This window comes from Athene noctua, chromosome 34 (assembly GCF_965140245.1).
Source record: "Athene noctua chromosome 34, bAthNoc1.hap1.1, whole genome shotgun sequence".
NCBI lineage: Eukaryota > Metazoa > Chordata > Aves > Strigiformes > Strigidae > Athene > Athene noctua.
This window is the reverse complement of record NC_134070.1, coordinates 803,992-831,699: the sequence shown is the minus strand read 5'-3', so window position 1 is coordinate 831,699 and position 27,708 is coordinate 803,992. Positions and strand designations below refer to the sequence as shown.

At 60.2% G+C, this 27,708-nt stretch overlaps 3 protein-coding genes across 3 annotated transcripts; all 3 read left to right on the top strand.

Moving 5' to 3' along the window:
- Positions 1-217: 217 nt before the first annotated feature.
- LOC141972555 (uncharacterized) lies at positions 218-21,045 on the top strand. Its single transcript, XM_074930447.1, has 12 exons — positions 218-289; positions 7,301-7,629; positions 9,662-9,950; positions 11,598-11,897; positions 12,687-13,018; positions 14,041-14,386; positions 15,084-15,509; positions 16,151-16,661; positions 16,757-16,902; positions 17,788-17,881; positions 19,631-20,020; positions 20,927-21,045. The coding sequence occupies exons 1-12, from the start codon at positions 218-220 to the stop codon at positions 21,043-21,045; spliced, it is 3,354 nt and encodes a 1,117-aa protein (XP_074786548.1).
- LOC141972549 (uncharacterized) lies at positions 1,453-7,229 on the top strand. The gene is made up of 3 exons (XM_074930442.1): positions 1,453-1,507; positions 5,572-5,968; positions 6,866-7,229. The coding sequence occupies exons 1-3, from the start codon at positions 1,453-1,455 to the stop codon at positions 7,227-7,229; spliced, it is 816 nt and encodes a 271-aa protein (XP_074786543.1).
- Positions 21,046-21,100: 55 nt separating the features above from the next.
- Positions 21,101-27,669, top strand: LOC141972554 (uncharacterized). The gene is made up of 5 exons (XM_074930446.1): positions 21,101-21,164; positions 23,606-24,002; positions 25,489-25,738; positions 25,783-25,785; positions 27,313-27,669. The coding sequence occupies exons 1-5, from the start codon at positions 21,101-21,103 to the stop codon at positions 27,667-27,669; spliced, it is 1,071 nt and encodes a 356-aa protein (XP_074786547.1).
- Positions 27,670-27,708: the final 39 nt, after the last annotated feature.

Here is a 27,708-nt window from a genome sequence, read left to right as displayed (position 1 = left end):
AGCAACCGGACACGTCACCAATGGACCCACTCTGGAGAGAAGCCCTTCAAGTGCCAGGAGTGTGGGAAGAGCTTCACGCACAGATGGAAACTGCGGTGTCACCAGAGGACACACAAGGAGGAGAAATCATATCTCTGCGCCACATGTGGGAAATGCTTCTCCTGTCGCTCAAACCTCCTCAAACACCAATTTACCCGCACAGGAGAGAGACTGTGCGATGGCTCCCACTGCGGGAAGAGCTTCCAGCAGAGTTATCAACTCGGGAAGCATCAAGAAGTCCTTCCCAATGGTGAGTCCTCCGTGACGGCTTAATCCCATAATATGTTCTGCTCAGCACTAAAATGGAAAATAGGGGTTTTGGGGCTGGGGAATTTGTCAGGAACTGCCTGGGCATCCATCCCCCATGGGCAGGGGTGAGTGAGGGCCTTTGCATTTTTCCTGTTTATCTCTCTCCTATGGAAATATTTTTCACCTCAACCCATGGGTTTTCTTACTTTACCACTTCTTTTCCCCTTCCCGGGTTGAACCACAGCAGGTGGGAGCAGCTAAGAGCCCAACCCTCACCTATCCTGACCTGCCCCATCTCCATCCCCAACTCAGAGGGCTGTGAGGAGTTTTGGAGAGTGTTAAACTGGGGACAAATGGTAGGTGCTGGTCCAGGGTGAAGAAATGGGAGGTATGGAGAAGGAGAACCAGCAGGAAGAGGAAGGATGAAGGAGGATGAGGAGTATGAGTAACAGGGAACGCACACACACACACAGATACACACAAAGAGCCCCCAAGCCTTTATAGACCCACCAACATTAGAATGGCTCCAGCAGCTGGGAGCACCATACTGGGTGATACTGGTCTGGGTGGGAGCTGCTGGAGGAGGTGGCTGCTCTTCATGTGCCTTAAGAGCCCCCAGCTGAGCCCCTTTGGTCCCCCCCAGGCGCTGGGACAGCCGAGCAGAAGGAGGAGCAGTGCCAGCCCAGGGCAGAGCAGAGGGGGATGCTGCAAGGGCCCCAAGAGGAGCCCCAGAGCCCCGCGGTGGCCGTGGAGCACGATGGCCAACAGCAGCCCCGGGATACGCAAGGGAGCCGCGGAACGAGGGAACCCCGAAAATGCTCTTTCAAAGGGACGTACGCTGAAGACTCTCAGGAAGACACAAGCCAACAATGGAGTAACTCCATAGGGAAGAAGCACAAGTGTGAGGACTGTGGGAAAGTCTTCACATATAGGAGCGCCCTGATTTGTCACCAACGGTCCCACACAGGAGAGAAGCCCTTCAAGTGTCAGGATTGTGGGAGGGGCTTCACACAGAGAGGAAACCTCCAGCGTCACCAGAGGACACACACCAAGGAGAAGCCCTTTCCCTGTGCCACGTGTGGGAAACGCTTCTCTGAGTCGAACATCAGCAACCAGAAATGCATCCACACCGGAGAGAGACCGTACACCTGCTCGCTGTGTGAGATGACCTTCCGGCATTTAAGTAACCTGAGGAGGCATCAGAAAGAAGTCCATCATGGTGAGTCCTGGGGGCTTTAGCATGAGACATCCCAGGCCCTGGGGGAGCTGTGGGTGGCGATGGCCTGGAGAAGCACGTGGTGGGGCTGTGCTGGGACTCCTGCTCCCAGCGTGGCAGCAGTGCGGGGCTGGGAGATGGCCCTGGGCATGGATTTGCTCTGTCCCCAGGTTGGGTTGAACTCGCGGTGGGGATGGTGCTGCTGGGAGCAGGAGGTTGCACTGGAGAGCTCTGAGGAATGGAGCTGCCCTGGAAGAAGCTCCTCGGTGCAGGGGGGTTCCTGAGTCAGTCCAGGCGATAGCAAATGGCCTCCAAGGACATTTCCCAGGCTCGTGTGTGGACACGGAGGCCTCTCTGCACCATCCTCCTCACTGCAAATCCCCTCCTGGGTCTTCCCGGCTTGCGTTACCCCAACAGACTCTGGGGTTTCCCCTCCATCCCTGGCTGTGGAGGTCCCGTTGGGGCGATGCTGTGCTGGGTTTGTGTGTTGGGGGGGTTTTGGCGGTGGGTGACGGGGCTACAGCGATGGTCGCTGTGAGAAGCTGCTCAAAGCTCCGCTGCCTCCAAGTGGGACTCGCCTCTGGCCAAGGCCGAGCTCATTAACGGCGATGGGTGCGCCTCTGCGATAGCGTATTTAAGGAGGGCAAATGGGAAGGGCTTTGGGGGACACTGAGGAGGAGTTAGGAGATGGACATGTCTGCGTGCACCGAGGTCAGTGGAGGGAAGGGGAGAGGAAGGGAGAAGGTGCCGGAGCAGAGCCCCCCATATCCCTTGGTGAGAGGACAGGGCTGCCCCTCTGCCGCCCTTGGAGGTCACCGGGGGAGCTCAGTCCCACCCGTGGCCTGGGGGGGCCTCCAGAGATGAGGAGGCAACTGCGCGTAAAGTAGGCTGGGACTGTGAGGGGAGAAGAAGCCCCCACTGTTGTAGCTCGACGCTGGGAGGACCGAAACACGCGGGGGTGACCCAGTCGGAGCAGCCCAGGGGGCTGCAGCCCATGGGATGGAGTCAGTGCCAGAGAAAGTTTGTGGAGGAGAGGGGAGCCCTGTGGGACAGGGGCAGAATGGAGAGGAGACACCCCCTCGTCTGGAGGAAGAAGGGTGGGACTGAGTGCACCCCCCATCCCCTGCCCCTGCACTGCTGGGGGGAGGCAGAGAGATGGGGAAGAAAACTGAGCCAGGGAGAAGGGAGGGGTGTGGGGAGGGTTCACGATGTGCTAACACTTCTCAGGGTCCCACTCTGCCGCTCAGTGCTGTTTCTCTTTGTGTGTTCAATGAAGTGATGTTCCTTTAGCCAGAATCCTTAACAGGGGAGCCACCCCTCCCTGCTCTTATCTGCATTCCTCAGCCTTTTGCTTCCTCTTCTCCATCCCAGCCCTGGGGGAAGGGGTGACAGGAGGGCTGGGTTCTGCTCAGTTGCCCTGTGGGCTCAAACCACAACAAATGGCTTTGACTTTCTCCTGCAGGAATCAAGAGAAACCAGCTGGGGCCAAGAAAGGCACGCCAGGAGCTGGGGAAGAAGTGCTAGAGCCAAGAGGAGCAGACACCGCCGGGACAAGGGGAGGGCGTGAAGAACACCCACCCAGCCACCAGCAAGCCGGTGGCCCGCGCCACGCGGGGGACCTCTAACTGCCCCGAGGGTGGGAAGATCTTCCGCGGGAGTAACAGCAGGAGACGTCACCAGAGAAATCACCCGGGAGAACGACCCCACAAGGGCCCAGATGGCGGGAAGACCTGCAAGGACTTCTCCAGCCTCATCTCCCAGCACAGGGCCCAGAAGGGAGAGAGACCGTACAAGTGCCTGGAGGGTGGGGAGAGCTTCACCCTTCCTGAGCAGCTCCCACCTCGCCACGCACGACTGTCTCCCCGCACAGGAGAGCTCCCACCCGTGCCTGTTCTGCGGGCAGTCATTCAGCGTGGGCACCGGGTGTCTTGTCCACCAGAGGCCCCCTTGGAGGAGGTGCCCGTGGGCAGTGCAGGAAATTACGGCAAAAAGTCTTGGCGGAAGCAAAAATCCATGCAGGTCCCTGCAGTCAAAATGGAGGTATGGGATGCTCCTGTCCTTAGGTGGGTGCATGCAGACCCAGGGGGTGAGTCCGTCCCCTGCGGGAAATCAAAGAAACACGGTTTTTTTTCTGAAGTTTGTGTCAAATAAATTGGATTTTGCTCCCACCGGGTTTCAGAGTTGTGTCCCGTTTGTTGCAGAGTGGAGAGATTTGGGGGTGCGCAGGAGATGGGGAGGGGGGACGCAAGCAGGCGGCTGAGGGGACCCGACCCCAGAGCTATTCCTGGCCCGAGGGCGTCCTGCTTCTCCGAGCCTCCTCCAGCCTCTCTGCCCTCGGGGGCAGGATGTTCCCCTCCCCTCCCTTCTCTCCCCCCTCCAGGGCAGAGTCGTTAGCCAGACATCCCTTGGTTATGCAAAGCCGGGGTGACCCCCCCCTTAGCCCCGGGTCCCTTCTCTTGTCCCAACACTCTTCCAGCCGCGCCTGACCCTGGCATTGGTCTATTCCCGAGCTGGGAACGAGCAGAGCAGAGAATTTCCTGAAGACATCCCAGCCCTGGTGCTGCCGGGGGGTGAGGTTTGGGGGGGTGAATGTGGGAAGAAGGGCGGGGGCTGGTCTGGGGTGCAAAAGAGGAGGGTGGGGGCTGGGGAGGACAAAGGAAGGGGAGGGCGAGGGGTCGGATGGGCAGACGTGTGCCCCCACCCGCATCTCCTTCCACCCCTGTGCACACCCGGGTCATCCTGGGCCGGGGGGTGTATCCTGCCCGCACAGCCCCCCCTTCCCTGCAGGGATTTCCCTGAGGGATGGAGAATCCGCATCCCGGCGCCCCCAGGGGACCTGCTGCCGCCTCTCGGGGTGCTCAGCACCCCCTGCCCGGGGCTCAGCACCCACCCGGCTGCACCCTGTTGTGCTGGTTTGTGTGTGGAGGGACTGGGAGCGGCGGAGGGGGGACAGGGGGGGCGCATGGAGCTGATGTTCAAAGCTCCCCCCGGGCACATGTTGGACCCAGCTCTGTTCAAAGCCGAGCTAATTGCCGGCAGCGGCCTTGCCCCTAAAATAAGGGATTGAAACAGGTGAGGTTGGGAGGAGGAGGAGGCGAAAAAGGAGATTAGGAGGGAAATACCTCTGAGGACTGTGAGGGAGAGGAAGGAGGGCAGGACCCCGCAGGTGCTCTGAGCAGAGAGTGCCCTGCACCCGTGGAGCCCCACGGGGGAGCAGATGCCCCCCCAGAGCCCCTGGGAGGGACCCAGGTGGGAGGAAGATCGTGGAGGACTGTCTCCCGTGGGAGGGAGCCCAGGGCGGAGCAGGGGAGGAGTGTGAGGAGTCCTCCCCCTGAGGAGGAAGGGGCGGCAGAGACAAGGGGTGATGGAGTGACCCCAAGCCCCATCCCTGCCCCCTGCGCCGGGGGGGGAGCAGGGAGAGAAATGGGGAGCAAAGCTGAGCCCGGGCAGGAGGGCTGGGGGGAAGGGCTTTGGAGATGTGGTTGTATTTCTCACTGTCCTGCTCTGCCGGATTGGTACATCGGGGGTGGGGGGTTCAAATGCCATTGCTGTTCTTTCTTCCTCCCCGATGGAGTCTCTCTGCTGCCCCAGACCATAACGGGGGAGTCCCATGCCCCCATCACCTCCTTTTCTGGATCCCCCCTGGCCTTTGGTTTAATTTTTTCCTCCCCATCGCTGTGGGGGAAGGCGGGAGGAATATCTGGGTGGGGCTCAGGTGCCCCCGGGGCTCAAAGCCCAACAGACGTTACCGGGCAAGGCCCTGGGGGTGTGAGGAGGAGGAGAAGGGAAGGGAGGGAGCAGAGCAGGCAGAGCCATGCAGGAGGTGGGTGCTCTTCATGTGCCTTAAGAGCCCCCAGCTGAGCCCCTTTGGTCCCCCCCAGGCGCTGGGACAGCCGAGCAGAAGGAGGAGCAGTGCCAGCCCAGGGCAGAGCAGAGGGGGATGCTGCAAGGGCCCCAAGAGGAGCCCCAGAGCCCCGCGGTGGCCGTGGAGCACGATGGCCAACAGCAGCCCCGGGATCCGCAAGGGAGCCGCGGAACGGGGGAACCCCGAAAATGCTCTTTCAAAGGGACGTACGGCGAAGACCCACAAAAAGACACAACCCAACCACGGAGTCGCTCCAGAAAAAAGAAGGTCACGTGTGAGGTCTGTGGGAAGGTCTTCACCTGGCAGAGCAGCCTGATCTCTCACCTACGGAGTCACACGGGAGAGAAGCCCTACAAGTGCTGGGATTGTGGGAGGGGATTCACGCAGAGAGTACACCTTCAGCATCACCAGAGGAGACACACCCAGGAGAAGCCCTTTCCCTGCCCCACGTGTGGAAAAGGCTTCTCCCGTAAGTCAACTGTCATCACCCACCATCGCATCCACACGGGAGAGAAACCGTTCCCCTGCTCCCACTGCGGGAAGAGATTCCGGGCAATGTCATATCTCAGGAGGCATCAGCGATCCATCCACAATGGTGAGTGCTCAGGAGAGGCTTAACCCTGTATCGAGTCTTGCTCAGCAATAAAATGGAGAGGAGGGGGTTGGAGCGTGGGGGTTTCCAGATTTTGGTCAGGACCTGGCTGGGCATCCATCTCCCCATGGGTGGGGTCAGTGAGGGCCTTTGCACTTTTCCTGTCTATCTGTCCCCTCCTATTGAACTGGTTTTACCTCCACCCACAGCTTTTCTCACTTTTCCTCTTCTTTACCCCTTCCAAGGTTCACCCCCAGTGGGTGGGCGCAACCAAGAGCCCAACCCTGCCCCATCCCGACCTGCCCCATCTCCATCACCAGCCATCGCGGGGGGGGGGGGGGGGGGGAGTTTAGCGTGGGTGAACGTGAGGAGCAATGGTGGGCACTGGTCCACGGTGGAGAAGAGGGAGAGTTGGGTGAGGAGGAGGAGCAGGAAGAGGAAGGATGAGGGAGAAAGAGGCGGATTGGTAGGAGGGGACACACAGATGCACACAGACACAGAGCCCCCTTGTCTATACACACACACACCAATGGCACAAGGGCTCCAGCATCTGGCAGCACCGTACTGGGGGATACTGGTCTGCGCGGGAGCTGCTGGAGGAGGTGGGTGCTCTTCATGTGCCTTAAGAGCCCCCAGCTGAGCCCCTTTGGTCCCCCCCAGGCGCTGGGACAGCCGAGCAGAAGGAGGAGCAGTGCCAGCCCAGGGCAGAGCAGAGGGGGATGCTGCAAGGGCCCCAAGAGGAGCCCCAGAGCCCCGCGGTGGCCGTGGAGCACGATGGCCAACAGCAGCCCCGGGATACGCAAGGGAGCCGCGGAACGGGGGAACCCCAGAAATGCTCTTCCAGCAGTAACAATGGTGAAAACCTTCAGGAAGTGACAAGCCCACCACAGAGTAGCGCCAGAAGGAAGGAGTACAAGTGTGAGGACTGTGGGAAATTCTTCAGCAGGCAGCACTCTGTGACCCGTCACCGACGGACCCACACGGGAGAGAAGCCCTTCAAGTGCCAGGAGTGTGGGAAGAGCTTCAGTGATAACTGGTACCTCCAGATTCACCGGAGGACACACACCGAGGAGAAGCCCTATCCCTGCACCACATGTGGGAAACTCTTCTACTCTATCTCAAAAGTCAGGATACACCAACGCATCCACACACAAGAAAGAATGTTCGCCTGCTCGCACTGTGACAAGAAATTCCGGATAAAGTGTCACCTCAGGAGTCATCAGGCAGCCCTTCACCACAGTGAGTCCTCCCGGGGGGGGGGGGTTTAGTGTGAAATGTCGCAGGCCCTGGGGGAGCTGTGGGTGGGGATGGCTGAGTGCAATGGATTTCTCTCCTGCAGGCACCGAGCCCCCAGCTGGAGCCAGGACAAGCACCCCCGGTGCTGGAGGAGGAGTTGGAGAGCAAGGAGGAGCAGACACCGCCGGGACAAGGGGAGGGCGTGAAGAACACCCACCCAGCCACCAGCAAGCCGGTGGCCCGCGCCACGCGGGGGACCTCTAACTGCCCCGAGGGTGGGAAGATCTTCCGCGGGAGTAACAGCAGGAGACGTCACCAAAGAAATCACCCGGGAGAACGACCCCACAAGGGCCCAGATGGCGGGAAGACCTGCAAGGACTTCTCCAGCCTCATCTCCCAGCACAGGGCCCAGAAGGGAGAGAGACCGTACAAGTGCCTGGAGGGTGGGGAGAGCTTCACCCTTCCTGAGCAGCTCCCACCTCGCCACGCACGACTGTCTCCCCGCACAGGAGAGCTCCCACCCGTGCCTGTTCTGCGGGCAGTCATTCAGCGTGGGCACCGGGTGTCTTGTCCACCAGAGGCCCCCTTGGAGGAGGTGCCCGCGGGCAGTGCAGGAAATTACGGCAAAAAGTCTTGGCGGAAGCAAAAATCCATGCAGGTCCCTGCAGTCAAAATGGAGGTATGGGATGCTCCTGTCCTTAGGTGGGTGCACGCAGATCCAGGGGGTGAGTCTGTCCCATACAGGAAATCAAATAAATAACTATTTCTTTTTTTTTAAAGTTTCTATCAAATAAATTGGATTTTGCTCCCACCGGGTTTCAGAGTTGTGTCCCGTTTGTTGCAGCGTGGAGAGATTTGGGGGTGCACAGGAGATGGGGAGGGGGGACGCAAGCAGGCGGCTGAGGGGACCCGACCCCAGAGCTATTCCTGGCCCGAGGGCGTCCTGCTTCTCCGAGCCTCCTCCAGCCTCTCTGCCCTCGGGGGCAGGATGTTCCCCTCCCCTCCCTTCTCTCCCCCCTCCAGGGCAGAGTCGTTAGCCAGACATCCCTTGGTTATGCAAAGCCGGGGTGACCCCCCCCTTACCCCCGGGTCCCTTCTCTTGTCCCAACACTCTTCCAGCCGCGCCTGACCCTGGCATTGGTCTATTCCCGAGCTGGGAACGAGCAGAGCAGAGAATTTCCTGAAGACATCCCAGCCCTGGTGCTGCCGGGGGGTGAGGTTTGGGGGGGTGAATGTGGGAAGAAGGGCGGGGGCTGGTCTGGGGTGCAAAAGAGGAGGGTGGGGGCTGGGGAGGACAAAGGCAGGGGAGGGCGAGGGGTCGGATGGGCAGACGTGTGCCCCCACCCGCATCTCCTTCCACCCCTGTGCACACCCGGGTCATCCTGGGCCGGGGGGTGTATCCTGCCCCCACAGCCCCCCCTTCCCTGCAGGGATTTCCCTGAGGGATGGAGAATCCGCATCCCGGCGCCCCCAGGGGACCTGCTGCCGCCTCTCGGGGTGCTCAGCACCCCCTGCCCGGGGCTCAGCACCCACCCGGCTGCACCCTGTTGTGCTGGTTTGTGTGTGGAGGGGCTGGGAGCGGCGGAGGGGGGACAGGGGGGGCTCCTGCGAGAAGATGCTCAAAGCTCCCGCGGCTCCAGGTCGGACCCGCCCCTGGCCAAGGCCGAGCCAATTGGCGGCGGCGAGTTCTGAGATAAGGGATTGAACCAGGGGAGGATGGGAGGAGGAGGAGGAGGAGAAAAGGGAGGAGGAAGAGGAGGAGGAAGAGTGCTGTGGGAGGGAAGGGAAATAGCTCTGCGACCAGCGAGGAAGAGGAAGGACGACCCGAGGCGGGAGGTGCCCTGAGCAGAGAGTGCCCTGCACCCGTGGAGCCCCACGGGGGAGCAGATGCCCCCCCATAGCCCCTGGGAGGGACCCAGGTGGGAGGAAGATCGTGGAGGACTGTCTCCCGTGGGAGGGAGCCCAGGGCGGAGCAGGGGAGGAGTGTGAGGAGTCCTCCCCCTGAGGAGGAAGGGGCGAGGGAGGGTCTTGGGGGGCTCAGTTGCCCTCGGGGCTCAAACCCCAACACGGGGATAACGGGCAAGGCCCTGGGGGTGTGAGGAGGAGGAGAAGGGAAGGGAGGGAGCCGAGCAGGCAGAGCCATGCAGGAGGTGGGTGCTCTTCATGTGCCTTAAGAGCCCCCAGCTGAGCCCCTTTGGTCCCCCCCAGGCGCTGGGACAGCCGAGCAGAAGGAGGAGCAGTGCCAGCCCAGGGCAGAGCAGAGGGGGATGCTGCAAGGGCCCCAAGAGGAGCCCCAGAGCCCCGCGGTGGCCGTGGAGCACGATGGCCAACAGCAGCCCCGGGATACGCAAGGGAGCCGCGGAACGGGGGAACCCCGAAAATGCTCTTTCAAAGGGACGTACGGTGAGGACCCTCAAGAAGACACAACCCAACCACCGAGGAACTCAAGACAGAAGGAGCACAGGTGTGAGCACTGTGGGAAGGTCTTCACCTGGCAGAGTAGCCTGTACCATCACCGACGGATCCACACGGGCGAGAAGCCCTACAAGTGCCAGGATTGCGGGAGAGCCTTCACACTGAGAGGAAACCTCCAGAGTCACCAGAGGACACACACCAAGGAGAAGCCCTTTCCCTGCCCCACGTGTGGGAAACGCTTCTCCTGCAGGACGAAAGTCACCATCCACCATCGCATCCACACGGGAGAGAGACCGTTCCCCTGCTCCCAGTGTGGGAAGAGATTCCAGGTAAAGTGTGCCCTCAGGAGGCATCAGCGATCCATCCACAATGGTGAGTGCTCAGGAGAGGCTTAACCCTGTATCGAGTCTTGCTCAGCAATAAAATGGAGAGGAGGGGGTTGGAGGGTGGGGGTTTCCAGGTTTTGGTCAGGACCTGGCTGGGCATCCATCTCCCCATGGGTGGGGTCAGTGAGGGCCTTTGCACTTTTCCTGTCTATCTGTCCCCTCCTATTGAACTGGTTTTACCTCCACCCACAGCTTTTCTCACTTTTCCTATTCCCCCTCCCGGGTTCATGCACAGCATGTAGGAGCAGCCAAGAGCCCAACCCTGCCCCATCCCGACCTGCCCCATCTCCATCCCCGACCCTGATTGGGGGTGGGGGGAGCCTGGGGGAGCCTGAAAGTGGTGACCAAGGGTGGGTGCTGGCCCAGTATGGGGGGGGAGGGATGGAGGAAGAGCATGAGCAGGAACAGGGACAGACACACAAGCGCACCCCCAACCTCCATGGTCGTCCCAGGACTTGCACCGCCATCTCCTCGCACACTTGTGCACCGCAGGCAGGGCACAGGCAGGGAACAGGCAGGAATCTGGAGCATCCTCAGAGCCCGCGTCATGGGGGAAGCCTGAAGGAGCCCTTTCCCGAGCAACCCGTTGGGCTCGGTCTGCTGCCAGAGGCTGAGCAGCTTCCCTCAGCACCGCAACCTGCTGCTCGCGCCTCTGGGGTGCTCAGCACCCCTGCCCGGGGCTCAGCACCCACCCGGCTGCACCCTTTGGAGTGTGGGAGGGGGCTACAGTGGGGTCTCCTGTGATAAAGTTCCAGAATCTCCCCTGGCTCCAAGTTGCACTCGACTCTGGCAAAGGCCGAGCCGATTCCCGATGGTGGAGTAACCTGGGAGAAGGTATTTACAAAGGGGAACATGGGAGGAGCAGGAAGGGCACGAGGGTGGAGGGAAATACCTCTGCTAACGGGGAGGGAGAGGAAGGCCGGCAGGAGGCGGGAGGTGCTCTGAGCAGAGAGTGCCCTGCACCCGTGGAGCCCCACGGGGGAGCAGATGCCGCCCCAGAGCCCCTGGGAGGGACCCAGGTGGGAGGAAGATCGTGGAGGACTGTCTCCCGTGGGAGGGAGCCCAGGGCGGAGCAGGGGAGGAGTGTGAGGAGTCCTCCCCCTGAGGAGGAAGGGGCGAGGGAGGGTCTGGGTGGGGCTCAGGTGCCCTCGGGGCTCAAACCCCAACACGGGGCTAACAGGCAAGGCCCTGGGGGTGTGAGGAGGAGGAGAAGGGAAGGGAGGGAGCCGAGCAGGCAGAGCCATGCAGGAGGTGGGTGCTCTTCATGTGCCTTAAGAGCCCCCAGCTGAGCCCCTTTGGTCCCCCCCAGGCGCTGGGACAGCCGAGCAGAAGGAGGAGCAGTGCCAGCCCAGGGCAGAGCAGAGGGGGATGCTGCAAGGGCCCCAAGAGGAGCCCCAGAGCCCCGCGGTGGCCGTGGAGCACGATGGCCAACAGCAGCCCCGGGATCCGCAAGGGAGCCGCGGAACGGGGGAACCCCGAAAATGCTCTTTCAAAGGGACGTACGGTGAAGACCCTCAAGAAGACACAACCCAACTACGCAGTCGCTCCAGAAACGAGAAGGTCAAGTGTGAGCACTGTGGGAAGTTGTTCGTCTCCAAGTACAACCTGACCTATCACCTACGGACCCACACGGGCGAGAAGCCCTACAAGTGCTGGGTTTGTGGGAGGAGCTTCACGCAGAGAGCAAGCCTCCAGCGTCACCGGTGGACACACACCAAGGAGAAGCCCTTTCCCTGCCCCACGTGTGGGAAACGCTTCTCCCGTAAGTCAGATGTCACCATCCACCATCGCATCCACACGGGAGAGAGACCGTTCCCCTGCTCCCACTGCGGGAAGACATTCCGGGCAAAGTCTCATCTCAGGAGCCATCAGGAATCCATCCACAATGGTGAGTCCTCAGTGGAGGCTTAACCCTGTATCGAGTCTTGCTCAGCAATAAAATGGAGAGGAGGGTGTTGGAGGGTGGGGGTTTCCAGGTTTTGGTCAGGACCTGGCTGGGCATCCATCTCCCCATGGGTGGGGGTCAGTGAGGGCCTTTGCACTTTTCCTGTCTATCTGTCCCCTCCTATTGAACTGGTTTTACCTCCACCCACAGCTTTTCTCACTTTTCCTCTTCTTTTCACCTTCCTGGGTTCACCCCCAGAGGGTGGGAGCAGCCAAGAGCCCAACCCTGCCCCATCCCGACCTGCCCCATCTCCATCCCCAGCCATCGCAGGGGGAGGAAAGTTTTGGGGGGGTGAACGTGGGGAGCAATGGTGGGCGCTGGTCCATGGTGGAGAAGAGGGAGAGTTGGGGGAGGATGAGGACCAGGAAGAGGAAGGATGAGGGAGAAAGAGGCGGATTGGTATGAGGTGACACACAGACACACACACACACACACACACACACACACACAGAGCCCCCATGTCTATACACACACACCGATGGCACAAGGGCTGCAGCAGCTCACAGCACCGTACTGGGTGTTACTGGTCTGAGTGGGAGCTGCTGGAGGAGATGGGTGCTCTTCATGTGCCTTAAGAGCCCCCAGCTGAGCCCCTTTGGTCCCCCCCAGGCGCTGGGACAGCCGAGCAGAAGGAGGAGCAGTGCCAGCCCAGGGCAGAGCAGAGGGGGATGCTGCAAGGGCCAAGTGGTGAAGACCCTCCAGAAGACACAACCCAACCACGGAGTATCTCCAGAGGGAAGCAGCACAAGTGTGAGCACTGTGGGAAGGTCTTCACCTGGAAGAGTAGCCTGACCTATCACCGACGGACCCACACGGGAGAGAAGCCCTTCAAGTGCTGGGATTGTGGGAGGAGCTTCACGCAGAGAGCAAACCTCCAGCGTCACCAGTGGACACACACCAAGGAGAAGCCCTTTCCCTGCCCCACGTGTGGGAAACGCTTCCCCTGCAGGACAAAAGTCACCATCCACCATCGCATCCACACGGGAGAGAGACCGTTCCCCTGCTCCCACTGCGGGAAGAGATTCCGGGCAATGTCATATCTCAGGAGCCATCAGGAATCTGTCCACAATGGTGAGTCCTCTGTAGAGGCTTAACCCTGTATCGAGTCTTGCTCAGCAATAAAATGGAGAGGAGGGGGTTGGAGGGTGGGGGTTTCCAGATTTTGGTCAGGACCTGGCTGGGCATCCATCTCCCCAAGGGTGGGGTCAGTGATGGCCTTTGCACTTCTCCTGTCTATCTGTCCCCTCCTATTGAACTGGTTTTACCTCCACCCACAGCTTTTCTCACTTTTCCTCTTCTTTTCACCTTCCCGGGTTCACCCCCAGAGGGTGGGAGCAGCCAAGAGCCCAACCCTGCCCCATCCCGACCTGCCCCATCTCCATCCCCAGCCATCGCAGGGGGAGGAAAGTTTTGGGGGGGTGAACGTGGGGAGCAATGGTGGGCACGGGTCCACGGTGGAGAAGAGGGAGAGTTGGGTGAGGAGGAGGAGCAGGAAGAGGATGGATGAGGGAGAAAGAGGCAGATTGGTAGGAGGGGACACACACACACACACACACACACACACACACACAGAGCTATGGGTAACTCTGCCCGGGCACCCCCATCTCCTCACAGGCTGGTGCACACACAAACACAGCCCCCACACCTGCATGTGCACACCCATGTGCGCACACACACACGCGCACACAGACACAGAGCCCCTGTGTCTTTACACACACACCGATGGCACAAGGGCTGCAGCAGCTGGCAGCACCATACTGGGTGATACTGGTCTGTGTGGGAGCTGCTGGAGGAGGTGGCTGCTCTTCATGTGCCTTAAGAGCCCCCAGCTGAGCCCCTTTGGTCCCCCCCAGGCGCTGGGACAGCCGAGCAGAAGGAGGAGCAGTGCCAGCCCAGGGCAGAGCAGAGGGGGATGCTGCAAGGGCCCCAAGAGGAGCCCCAGAGCCCCGCGGTGGCCGTGGAGCACGATGGCCAACAGCAGCCCCGGGATACGCAAGGGAGCTGCGGAACGGGGGAACCCCGAAAATGCTCTTTCAAAGGGACGTACGGTGAAGACCCTCAAGAAGTCACAACCCAAATACGGAGTATGTCCAGAAGGAAGGAGTACAAGTGTGAGCACTGTGGGAAGGTCTTCACCTGGCAGAGTAGCCTGTATCATCACCGACGGACCCACACGGGAGAGAAGCCCTTCAAGTGCTGGGACTGTGGGAGGAGCTTCACGCAGAGAGCAAGCCTCCAGCGTCACCGGTGGACACACACCAAGGAGAGGCCCTTTCCCTGCCCCACGTGTGGGAAACGCTTCTCCTGTAAGTCAAATGTCACCATCCACCAACGCATCCACACGGGAGAGAGACCGTTCCCCTGCTCCCACTGCGGGAAGACATTCCGGGCAAAGTCTCATCTCAGGAGCCATCAGGAATCCGTCCAGAATGGTGAGTCCTCTGTAGAGGCTTAAACCTTTATCAAGTCTTGCTCAGCAATAAAATGGAGAGGAGGGTGTTGGAGGGTGGGGGTTTCCAGGTTTTGGTCAGGACCTGGCTGGGCATCCATCTCCCCATGGGTGGGGGTCAGTGATGGCCTTTGCACTTTTCCTGTCTATCTGTCCCCTCCTATTGAACTGGTTTTACCTCCACCCACAGCTTTTCTCACTTTTCCTCTTCTTTTCCCCTTCCCGGGTTCACCCCCAGAGGGTGGGAGCAGCCAAGAGCCCAACCCTGCCCCATCCCGACCTGCCCCATCTCCATCCCCAGCCATCGCAGGGGGGAGCAAGCTTTGGGGGGGTGAACGTGGGGAGCAATGGTGGGCGCTGGTCCACGGTGAAGAAGAGGGAGAGTTGGGTGAGGAGGAGGAGCAGGAAGAGGAAGGATGAGGGAGAAAGAGGCGGATTGGTAGGAGGGGACACACAGAGACACACACACACACACACAGAGACCCCCTGTGTCTTTACACACACACCAATGGTACAAGGCTGCAGCAGGTGGCAGCACCGTACTGGGGGATACTGGTCTGGGCGGGAGCTGCTGGAGGAGGTGGGTGCTCTTCATGTGCCTTAAGAGCCCCCAGCTGAGCCCCTTTGGTCCCCCCCAGGCGCTGGGACAGCCGAGCAGAAGGAGGAGCAGTGCCAGCCCAGGGCAGAGCAGAGGGGGATGCTGCAAGGGCCGTGTGGTGAAGACCCTCCAGAAGACACAACCCAACCACGGAGTATCTCCAGAGGGAAGCAGCACAAGTGTGAGCACTGTGGGAAGGTCTTCACCTGCCAGAGCAAACTGACCTATCACAAACGGACCCACACGGGAGAGAAGCCCTACAAGTGCTGGGACTGTGGGAGGAACTTCACGCAGAGAGCACACCTCCACAGTCACCAAAGGACACACACCAAGGAGAAGCCCTTTCCCTGCCCCACGTGTGGGAAACATTTTTCCTATAAGTCAGATGTCACCATCCACCATCGCATCCACACGGGAGAGAGACCATTCCCCTGCTCCCACTGCGGGAAGGGATTTCGGTCAACGTCATATCTCAAGAGGCATCAGCGATCCATCCACAATGGTGAGTGCTCAGGAGAGGCTTAACCCTGTATCGAGTCTTGCTCAGCAATAAAATGGAGAGGAGGGGGTTGGAGGGTGGGGGTTTCCAGATTTTGGTCAGGACCGGGCTGGGCATCCATCTCCCCATGGGTGGGGGTCAGTGAGGGCCTTTGCACTTTTCCTGTCTATCTGTCCCCTCCTATTGAACTGGTTTTACCTCCACCCACAGCTTTTCTCACTTTTCCTCTTCTTTTCCCCTTCCCGGGTTCACCCCCAGTGGGTGGGAGCAGCCAAGAGCCCAACCCTGCCCCATCCCGACCTGCCCCATCTCCATCACCAGGCATCGCAGATGAATAAGAGGGAGAGTTGGGGCAGAGGAGGAGGAGGAGGAAGAGGAAGGATGAGGGAGAAAGAGGTGGATTGGTAGGAGGGGGCACACACACACACACGCACACAGAGCCCCCGTGTCTTTACACATACACCAATGGTACAAGGGCTCCAGCATCTGGCAGCACCGTACTGGGTGATACTGGTCTGGGTGGGAGCTGCTGGAGGAGGTGGGTGCTCTTCATGTGCCTTAAGAGCCCCCAGCTGAGCCCCTTTGGTCCCCCCCAGGCGCTGGGACAGCCGAGCAGAAGGAGGAGCAGTGCCAGCCCAGGGCAGAGCAGAGGGGGATGCTGCAAGGGCCCCAAGAGGAGCCCCAGAGCCCCGCGGTGGCCGTGGAGCACGATGGCCAACAGCAGCCCTGGGATACGCAAGGGAGCCGCGGAACGAGGGAACCCCGAAAATGCTCTTTCAGCAGTAAAAATGGTGAAACCCTTCAGAAAGTTACAAGCCAACCACAGAGCAGCTCCAGAGGGAAGGATTACAAGTGTGAGCACTGTGGGAAAGTCTTCACCTGGGGGAGCAAACTGGTTCGTCACCAACGGATCCACACAGGAGAGAAGCCCTTCAAGTGCCAGGATTGTGGGAAGAGCTTCACGCAGAGAACACACCTTCGGTGTCACTGGAGGACACACACCAAGGAGAAGCCCTTTATCTGCACCACGTGTGGGAAGAACTTCTTTGTGTCGAACGTCAGAACCCACAAATGCATCCACAGCGGAGAGAGACCGTACACCTGCTCGCTGTGTGAGATGACCTTCCATCAGTTAAGTGACCTCAGGAGGCATCAGGCAGCCCTTCACCAGGGTGAGTCCTCCCGGGGGGGTTTAGCGTGAGATGTCGCAGGCCCTGGGGGAGCTGTGGGTGGGGATGGCTGAGTGCAATGGATTTCTCTCCTGCAGGCACCGAGCCCCCAGCTGGAGCCAGGACAAGCACCCCCGGTGCTGGAGGAGGAGTTGGAGAGCAAGGAGGAGCAGACACCGCCGGGACAAGGGGAGGGCGTGAAGAACACCCACCCAGCCACCAGCAAGCCGGTGGCCCGCGCCACGCGGGGGACCCCTAAATGCCCCGAGGGTGGGAAGATCTTCCGCGGGAGTAACAGCAGGAGACGTCACCAAAGAAATCACCCGGGAGAACGACCCCACAAGGGCCCAGATGGCGGGAAGACCTGCAAGGACTTCTCCAGCCTCATCTCCCAGCACAGGGCCCAGAAGGGAGAGAGACCGTACAAGTGCCTGGAGGGTGGGGAGAGCTTCACCCTTCCTGAGCAGCTCCCACCTCGCCACGCACGACTGTCTCCCCGCACAGGAGAGCTCCCACCCGTGCCTGTTCTGCGGGCAGTCATTCAGCGTGGGCACCGGGTGTCTTGTCCACCAGAGGCCCCCTTGGAGGAGGTGCCCGTGGGCAGTGCAGGAAATTACGGCAAAAAGTCTTGGCGGAAGCAAAAATCCATGCAGGTCCCTGCAGTCAAAATGGAGGTATGGGGTGCTCCAGTCCTTAGGTAGGTGCACGCAGACGTAGATGGATACACACAGACCCAGGGGGTGAGTCCGTCCCCTACAGGAAATCAAAGAAACACGGGTTTTTTCTGAAGTTTGTGTCAAATAAATTGGATTTTGCTCCCACCGGGTTTCAGAGTTGTGTCCCGTTTGTTGCAGCGTGGAGAGATTTGGGGGTGCACAGGAGATGGGGAGGGGGGACGCAAGCAGGCGGCTGAGGGGACCCGACCCCAGAGCTATTCCTGGCCCGAGGGCGTCCTGCTTCTCCGAGCCTCCTCCAGCCTCTCTGCCCTCGGGGGCAGGATGTTCCCCTCCCCTCCCTTCTCTCCCCCCTCCAGGGCAGAGTCGTTAGCCAGACATCCCTTGGTTATGCAAAGCCGGGGTGACCCCCCCCTTAGCCCCGGGTCCCTTCTCTTGTCCCAACACTCTTCCAGCCGCGCCTGACCCTGGCATTGGTCTATTCCCGAGCTGGGAACGAGCAGAGCAGAGAATTTCCTGAAGACATCCCAGCCCTGGTGCTGCCGGGGGGTGAGGTTTGGGGGGGTGAATGTGGGAAGAAGGGCGGGGGCTGGTCTGGGGTGCAAAAGAGGAGGGTGGGGGCTGGGGAGGACAAAGGCAGGGGAGGGCGAGGGGTCGGATGGGCAGACGTGTGCCCCCACCCGCATCTCCTTCCACCCCTGTGCACACCCGGGTCATCCTGGGCCGGGGGGTGTATCCTGCCCGCACAGCCCCCCCTTCCCTGCAGGGATTTCCCTGAGGGATGGAGAATCCGCATCCCGGCGCCCCCAGGGGACCTGCTGCCGCCTCTCGGGGTGCTCAGCACCCCCTGCCCGGGGCTCAGCACCCACCCGGCTGCACCCTGTTGTGCTGGTTTGTGTGTGGAGGGGCTGGGAGCAGCAGAGGGGGTACAGGGGGGGCGCCTGGAGTTGATGCTCAAAGCTCCCCCCGGGCACATGTTGGACCCAGCTCTGGTCAAAGCCGAGCTAATTGCCGGCAGCGGCCTTGCCCCTAAAGTAAGGGATTGAAACAGGCGAGGTTGGGAGGAGGAGGAGGCGAAAAAGGAGATTAGGAGGGAAATACCTCTGCCGACAGTGAGGGAGAGGAAGGAGGGCAGGACCCCGCAGGTGCTCTGAGCAGAGAGTGCCCTGCACCCGTGGAGCCCCACGGGGGAGCAGATGCCCCCCCAGAGCCCCTGGGAGGGACCCAGGTGGGAGGAAGATCGTGGAGGACTGTCTCCCGTGGGAGGGAGCCCAGGGCGGAGCAGGGGAGGAGTGTGAGGAGTCCTCCCCCTGAGGAGGAAGGGGCGAGGGAGGGTCTGGGGGGGCTCAGGTGCCCTCGGGGCTCAAACCCCAACACGGGGCTAACAGGCAAGGCCCTGGGGGTGTGAGGAGGAGGAGAAGGGAAGGGAGGGAGCCGAGCAGGCAGAGCCGTGCAGGAGGTGGGTGCTCTTCATGTGCCTTAAGTGAGACAGGGAGTCTAAACAATCTTAGACTGATGGTGTGAGGCCTGCGCAAAAACAAGGGGAGGCGTATGGGACCGTTGGAACAAGACATACCAGGTGCTGATAATGTTGCTAGGCGATTATCTCCTAGCCCAAAGAGAAGTTTCTTATGGTCCTTGAAGTTGTATGTTCCAGCAACAAATCATCCTAGATTCCAGCACAAACTGACCTGGCGGTTTGGCCAGGGCCCAGGGAAACAACTGAGACTGCGCAGAACGACGAGGTGAAGAGTTCATCAGCAAGGACGAGGAGATACTTCATCTATGCGACCCTCGCCCATAAATCTGCGACCACCGAACAAGGCCAAAGGAGCTCAATACGCAGGCGCAAGGGGAGGAGACCTGATTGCCATGAGAAGCGAGGGGAGGCGGGGGTACACTCTGTATATGTACAGGCGTTCTATGAATATGCAATATTCTGTAACATATCAGCCGGTGGGGAGCTGCAAACGATGCGCATGTTTGTGGTGGAGCGATCCCCCATGTGCCCGGCGCTGAATAAACATACCCACTTTATAACTCCAGAAGTTATAGAGTGATTTCTCCGCTAAACATAAGAGCCCCCAGCTGAGCCCCTTTGGTCCCCCCCAGGCGCTGGGACAGCCGAGCAGAAGGAGGAGCAGTGCCAGCCCAGGGCAGAGCAGAGGGGGATGCTGCAAGGGCCCCAAGAGGAGCCCCAGAGCCCCGCGGTGGCCGTGGAGCACGATGGCCAACAGCAGCCCCGGGATACGCAAGGGAGCCGCGGAACGGGGGAACCCCAGAAATGCTCTTTCAAAGGGACGTACGGTGAAGAGCCTCAGGAAGAAACAACCCAACCACAGAGCAGCTCCAGAGGGAAGGAGCACAAGTGTGAGCACTGTGGGAAGGTCTTCGGCTGGAACAGCAACCTGACCTATCACCTACGGACCCACTCTGTAGAGAAGCCCTACAAGTGCCAGGATTGTGGGATGAGCTTCACAGTGAGTGCAAACCTGAGTCACCAGAGGACACACACCAAGGAGAAGCCCTTTTCCTGCCCCACGCGTGGGAAACGCTTCTCCTGTAGCTCAAACATCACCATGCACCAACACACCCACACAGGAGAGATACCGTTCCCCTGCTCCCACTGTGGGAAGAGCTTCCAGTCAAAGCGTAACCTCAGGAGGCATCAGGCAGCCCTTCACAAAGGTGAGTCCTGGGGGCTTTAGCATGAGACATCCCAGGCCCTGGGGGAGCTGTGGGTGGCGATGGCCTGGAGAAGCACGTGGTGGGGCTGTGCTGGGACTCCTGCTCCCAGCGTGGCAGCAGTGCGGGGCTGGGAGATGGCCCTGGGCATGGATTTGCTCTGTCCCCAGGTTGGGTTGAACTCGCGGTGGGGATGGTGCTGCTGGGAGCAGGAGGTTGCACTGGAGAGCTCCGAGGAATGGAGCTGCCCTGGAAGAAGCTCCTCGGTGCAGGGGGGTTCCTGAGTCAGTCCAGGCGATAGCAAATGGCCTCCAAGGACATTTCCCAGGCTCGTGTGTGGACACGGAGGCCTCTCTGCACCATCCTCCTCACTGCAAATCCCCTCCTGGGTCTTCCCGGCTTGCGTTACCCCAACAGACTCTGGGGTTTCCCCTCCATCCCTGGCTGTGGAGGTCCCGTTGGGGCGATGCTGTGCTGGGTTTGTGTGTTGGGGGGTTTTTGGCGGTGGGTGACGGGGCTACAGCGATGGCCCCTGTGAGAAGCTGCTCAAAGCTCCGCTGCCTCCAAGTGGGACTCGCCTCTGGCCAAGGCCGAGCTCATTAACGGCGATGGGTGCGCCTCTGCGATAGCGTATTTAAGGAGGGCAAACGGGAAGGGCTTTGGGGGACACTGAGGAGGAGAAATGAAGGGAAGTTGCTACAGGTCTACATAAAATTGTAATGTACATGCACCTGTGAGGTAGGACATTTAGTTTTAAGGTTAACCATCACTTGTGTTTTACTGGCTTTTATTTTTCCCGTATTTTACTGAAATGTATGTGATCTCACTTATCCTTTTTTACCTAACTCTCCTCTGTATTCATTACCCACCTTAAATGTTTTGAAATCCGCAACTCCTTGACTAATGAAGATAAGACAGACCTTGGACAGTCTGGACAACGCCCCGAGGACAGCCCTAATAGCAGGAACCTAAAAAAGAGCATCTCAGAAGACACCGGCATCAAGATAAGCGACTGGAAGCTGGTCTAAGCTAAGGTCCTTGGAACAAACCGGAGCTGGAAGAGGGTGAGGTCACTCTGTGACCATGTGTGGACACGAGAAACCTAAACTTCAACTAACGGAGAGTGTGAGGAAGAGTATGTGGACCCGTAAGGAGGGGAGAAGACCCTCACTATTTTTACTACACACACTCAGACTATGTGTATGATTTCTGAGACGCCGTTATTGTAAGATTGCCTTTTCAAATAAATCTGATGCATATGTGTGCTTTTTGTGTCTATTGATCAGAGAGTTTTTGCGTGGGACCATCCCGCCCCAGAGCCCCAGCACCTCCCTGGGGACTCGTGGGTGCGGGCAGAGGCGATGTTTAAGAACCGCTGCCTGCCTGGGAACCCAGGGAGCTCCCCTGAGCCCAGAGGGAGTGTAAAGGCTCGTTAGTCCGCGAGGGCGTTAACAAGAGCCAGCGCCGAGCAAAGTGCTGGACAGTCTCGGTACGACGTGCTGGGGGTGTTGGTTGTGCGGCACAAGCTGTGACCCCCGTGTGGTGTTTCACTCCGTTTGCTCTCAGGATGTTTCTCTCTCCCTGCTCATCTCTCCCTTCGTTAAAAGCGTGTAGCGTTAATTATTGCCGATTCCAAGCTCTGAGGATGAACTTCAATGGTGGCGCTCACCAAGGCCGAGGCTTTTATGGTTCCCGGTGGGATACAGCGATCCCGGACTCTGATGGTGGAGGGATGAGCCGCTCTCACCCAGGGCTCCTCGGGGACTATTTTATCATGAGGAAGGAGACGTTGGTGATGGGATTAACTGCATAAAAATGCCTCGGGTAATTTGGAGGAAGGAAAAATCCATGCAGGTCCCTGCAGTCAAAATGGAGGTATGGGATGCTCCTGTCCTTAGGTAGGTGCACGCAGACGTAGATGGATACACACAGACCCAGGGGTGAGTCCGTCCCCTACAGGAAATTGAAGAAACACGGTTTTTTTTCTGAAGTTTGTGTCAAATAAATTGGATTTTGCTCCCACCGGGTTTCAGAGTTGTGTCCTGTTTGTTGCAGAGTGGAGAGATTTGGGGGTGCACAGGAGATGGGGAGGGGGGACGCAAGCAGGCGGCTGAGGGGACCCGACCCCAGAGCTATTCCTGGCCCGAGGGCGTCCTGCTTCTCCGAGCCTCCTCCAGCCTCTCTGCCCTCGGGGGCAGGATGTTCCCCTCCCCTCCCTTCTCTCCCCCCTCCAGGGCAGAGTCGTTAGCCAGACATCCCTTGGTTATGCAAAGCCGGGGTGACCCCCCCTTACCCCCGGGTCCCTTCTCTTGTCCCAACACTCTTCCAGCCGCGCCTGACCCTGGCATTGGTCTATTCCCGAGCTGGGAACGAGCAGAGCAGAGAATTTCCTGAAGACATCCCAGCCCTGGTGCTGCCGGGGGGTGAGGTTTGGGGGGGTGAATGTGGGAAGAAGGGCGGGGGCTGGTCTGGGGTGCAAAAGAGGAGGGTGGGGGCTGGGGAGGACAAAGGCAGGGGAGGGCGAGGGGTCGGATGGGCAGACGTGTGCCCCCACCCGCATCTCCTTCCACCCCTGTGCACAGCCGGGTCATCCTGGGCCGGGGGGTGTATCCTGCCCGCACACCCCCCCTTCCCTGCAGGGATTTCCCTGAGGGATGGAGAATCCGCATCCCGGCGCCCCCAGGGGACCTGCTGCCGCCTCTCGGGGTGCTCAGCACCCCCTGCCCGGGGCTCAGCACCCACCCGGCTGCACCCTGTTGTGCTGGTTTGGGTGTGCAGGGGCTGGGAGCGGGCAAGGCGGTACGGGGGGGCTCCTCGGAGAAGATGCTCAAAGTTTCCCCGGCTCCAGGTCGGACCCGCCCCTGGCCAAGGCCGAGCCAATTGGCGACAGCGGCTGCAGGTCTGGGACAAGGTGTTTAAGAAGGTGAAACTGGGGGACGAGGAAGAGGAGGGTGGGTGGGGGGAGGGAGGGGGGGAGGGAAATAGCTCTACAACAAGCGAGGGAGAGGAAGGACGACCCGAGGCGGGAGGTGCCCTGAGCAGAGAGTGCCCTGCACCCGTGGAGCCCCACGGGGGAGCAGATGCCCCCCCAGAGCCCCTGGGAGGGACCCAGGTGGGAGGAAGATCGTGGAGGACTGTCTCCCGTGGGAGGGAGCCCAGGGCGGAGCAGGGGAGGAGTGTGAGGAGTCCTCCCCCTGAGGAGGAAGGGGCGAGGGAGGGTCTGGGGGGGGCTCAGGTGCCCTCGGGGCTCGAAGCCCAACACGGTGCTAATGGGCAAGGCCCTGGGGGTGTGAGGAGGAGGAGAAGGGAAGGGAGGGAGCCGAGCAGGCAGAGCCATGCAGGAGGTGGGTGCTCTTCATGTGCCTTAAGAGCCCCCAGCTGAGCCCCTTTGGTCCCCCCCAGGCGCTGGGACAGCCGAGCAGAAGGAGGAGCAGTGCCAGCCCAGGGCAGAGCAGAGGGGGATGCTGCAAGGGCCCCAAGAGGAGCCCCAGAGCCCCGCGGTGGCCGTGGAGCACGATGGCCAACAGCAGCCCCGGGATACGCAAGGGAGCCGCGGAACGAGGGAACCCCGAAAATGCTCTTTCAAAGGGACGTACGGTGAGGACCCTCAAGAAGACACAACCCAACCACAGAGCAGCTCCAGAGAGAAGGAGTACAAATGTAAGGACTGTGGGAAGGTCTTCACTCATGAGAGCAACCTGAGCCATCACGAAGAGTCCCACAGGACTGAGAAGCCCTACAAGTGCCAGGAATGTGGGAAGAGCTTTGCACAGAAATGGACCCTCCTGAGTCACCAGAGGACACACACCAAGGAGCAGCCCTACGTCTGCCCCACGTGTGGGAAACGCTTCTCCTGGTCCTCAAGTCTCATCAAACACCGACGCATCCACCTGGAAGTGAGACCTTTCGCCTGCTCCCTCTGTGAGAGGAGATTCCGTCAGGGTTACAACCTCAGGAGGCATCAGAGGTCTCTTCATGCTGGTGAGTGTTCAGTGGAGCGTTATTGCTTTCTCACATCATTCTCGGCCATAAAATGCAGGGAAGAGCGTTTAAGGGTGGGGATTGATCAGAATTTGGTCCGGACCTGGCTGGGCATCCATGTCCCCATGGGCGGGGTGAGTGATGGCCTCCTCCTGACTCCTCCTGGTAAATTACTTTTCCCTCCACTCATGGGTTTTCTCACCTTTCCCTTCCCGGGTTCACCCCCAGAGGGTGGGAGCAGCCAAGAGCCCAACCCTGCCCCATCCCGACCTGCCCCATCTCCATCCCCGGCCCTCCCGGGGGGGTGAGGGGAGTTTTGTGGGGGTGAAATTGAAGAGCAGGGTTTGGAGCGGGCCCAGGTTGAAGATGATGGCGGGGTGGAGGTGGGGAGGTAGAGTCATGGAGGAAGAGTAAGGATGGACGAGGAGGAGTCAGAGAAGATGAGCCCAAGGAAGGAGAGGATACACGGACACAGACAGACACCCAGAGCCGTGGGCACTTGTACGCTTGTCCCACCTACTTACATACTTGTGCACCGCAGGCAGGGGACCTGCTGCCGCCTCTCGGGGTGCTCAGCACCCCCTGCCCGGGGCTCAGCACCCACCCGGCTGCACCCTGTTGTGCTGGTTTGGGTGTGGAGGGGCTGGGAGCGGCGGAGGGGGGACAGGGGGGGCTCCTGCGAGAAGATGCTCAAAGCTCCCGCGGCTCCAGGTCGGACCCGCCCCTGGCCAAGGTCCAGCTAATTAGTTACAGTGACTGGAACCCCTGGGGTGAGGGATTGAAACAGGGGAATGTGGGGGTATGAAAAAGAGGAGGAGGGGTGGGGGAAATAGCTCTGCAACCAGCTGGGTGAGGAAGGACAGCAGGAAGCGGGAGGTGCCCTGAGCAGAGAGTGCCCTGCACCCGTGGAGCCCCACGGGGGAGCAGATGCCCCCCCAGAGCCCCTGGGAGGGACCCAGGTGGGAGGAAGATCGTGGAGGACTGTCTCCCGTGGGAGGGAGCCCAGGGCGGAGCAGGGGAGGAGTGTGAGGAGTCCTCCCTCTGAGGAGGAAGGGGCGAGGGAGGGTCTGGGTGGGGCTCAGGTGCCCCCGGGGCTCAAAGCCCCACACTGGGCTAAGGGGAAAGGCCCTGGGGGTGTGAGGAGGAGGAGAAGAGAAGGGAGGGAGCCGAGCAGGCAGAGCCATGCAGGAGGTGGGTGCTCTTCATGTGCCTTAAGAGCCCCCAGCTGAGCCCCTTTGGTCCCCCCCAGGCGCTGGGACAGCCGAGCAGAAGGAGGAGCAGTGCCAGCCCAGGGCAGAGCAGAGGGGGATGCTGCAAGGGCCCCAAGAGGAGCCCCAGAGCCCCGCGGTGGCCGTGGAGCACGATGGCCAACAGCAGCCCCGGGATACGCAAGGGAGCCGCGGAACGGGGGAACCCCGAAAATGCTCTTTCAAAGGGACGTACGGTGAGGACCCTCAGGAAGCCACAACCAAATCACGGAGTCGCTCCAGAAAGGAGCACAAGTGTGAGCAGTGTGGGAAGGTCTTCAGTCGTGAGAGCAGCCTGACCTGTCACCGACGGATCCACACAGGAGAGAAGCCCTACAAGTGCCAGGACTGTGGGAAGGGCTTCACACGGAGATGGATCCTCCTGTGTCACGAGAGGACACACACCAAGGAGCAGCCCTTTCCCTGCACCACGTGTGAGAAACGCTTCTCGTGTAGGTCAAACCTCAATATCCACCAACAAATTCACACAGGAGTGAGACTGCACCCCTGCTCGCTCTGTGGGAAGAGCTTTTTGAGGAAGTATACCCTCAGGATCCATCACCTATCTGTCCACAATCGTGAGTTTTCAGTGGAGGCTTAATCCTCTATCACGCTGTGCTCAACCATAAAATGCAGGGAAGGGAGTTTGGGGGTGGGCCTTAGCCATATTTTGCTCAGGGACTGGCTGAGCATCCATCTCCCCGTGGGTGAGGGTCACTGATGGCCTTTGGATTTTTCCTCTGTCTATCTCCTATTGAAATATTTTTACCATCATCCACTGATATTCTCGATTTTCCTCTTCATTTCCCATTCCCGGGTTCACCCCCAGAGGGTGGGAGCAGCCAAGAGCCCAACCCTGCCCCATCCTGACCTGCCCCATCTCCATCCCTGACCCTCCCAGAGTTGGGTGGAGTTTTGGGGGGGTGACACTGGACACCAAGGATGGACACTGGTCCAGGTGTAAGAAGGTGGAGGGATGGAGGAGGAGCAGGTACAGGGGTGGAGCAGGAGTAACTGTGGAGTAGCGGAAGGGATGGGAGATGAGCACAAGTAAGAAGAGGACACATGGACACTTGTACACTTGTCCCATCTCCTTATGGACTTGTGAACCACAGGCAGGGGACCTGCTGCCGCCTCTCGGGGTGCTCAGCACCCCCTGCCCGGGCCTCAGCACCCACCCGGCTGCACCCTGTTGTGCTGGTTTGTGTGTGGAGGGGCTGGGACCAAGGGAGGGCATACAGAGGGGACTCCTGGGAGAAGATGCTCAGTGCTTCCCCCAGCTCCAATTAGGATCCGCCCCCGGAAAAGGCCGAGCCATTAATCAATGTGCGGCCATGCCCCTGAGATAAGGTGTTTAAGAAGGTGAATCTGAAGGGATGAGGAAGAGGAAGGTGGAGGGAAATACCTCTGCTAACGGGGAGGGAGAGAAAGGCTGGCAGGAGGCGGGAGGTGCCCTGAGCAGAGAGTGCCCTGCACCCGTGGAGCCCCACGGGGGAGCAGATGCCCCCCCAGAGCCCCTGGGAGGGACCCAGGTGGGAGGAAGATCGTGGAGGACTGTCTCCCGTGGGAGGGAGCCCAGGGCGGAGCAGGGGAGGAGTGTGAGGAGTCCTCCCCCTGAGGAGGAAGGGGCGAGGGAGGGTCTGGGTGGGGCTCAGGTGCCCCCGGGGCTCAAAGCCCAACACGGCGCTAATGGGCAAGGCCCTGGGGGTGTGAGGAGGAGGAGAAGGGAAGGGAGGGAGCCGAGCAGGCAGAGCCACGCAGGAGGTGGGTGCTCTTCATGTGCCTTAAGAGCCCCCAGCTGAGCCCCTTTGGTCCCCCCCAGGCGCTGGGACAGCCGAGCAGAAGGAGGAGCAGTGCCAGCCCAGGGCAGAGCAGAGGGGGATGCTGCAAGGGCCCCAAGAGGAGCCCCAGAGCCCCGCGGTGGCCGTGGAGCACGATGGCCAACAGCAGCCCCGGGATACGCAAGGGAGCCGCGGAACGAGGGAACCCCGAAAATGCTCTTTCAAAGGGACGTGTGGTGAAGATCCTCAAGAAGCCACAACCCAACCACTGAGTATCTCCAGAAAGAAGGAGCACAAGTGTGAGCAGTGTAGGAAGGTCTTCAGTCGTGAGAGTGCCCTGACCTGTCATCGATGGATCCACACTGGAGAGAAGCCCTACAAGTGCCAGGATTGTGGGAAGAGCTTCAGACAGAAAGACCACCTCCGGAATCACCAGAGGACACACACCAAGGAGCAGCCCTTTCTCTGCACCACGTGTGGGATACGATTCTCCTTTAGGTCAAACCTTGCTAGCCATGAACAAATTCACACAGGAGTGAGACTGCACCCCTGCTCGCTCTGTGGGAAGAGATTCTGGCGGAAGGCTCACCTCAGGATGCATCAGGCATTCGTCCACAATCGTGAGTTTTCAGTGGAGGCTTAATCCTCTATCACGCTGTGCTCAACCATAAAATGCAGGGAA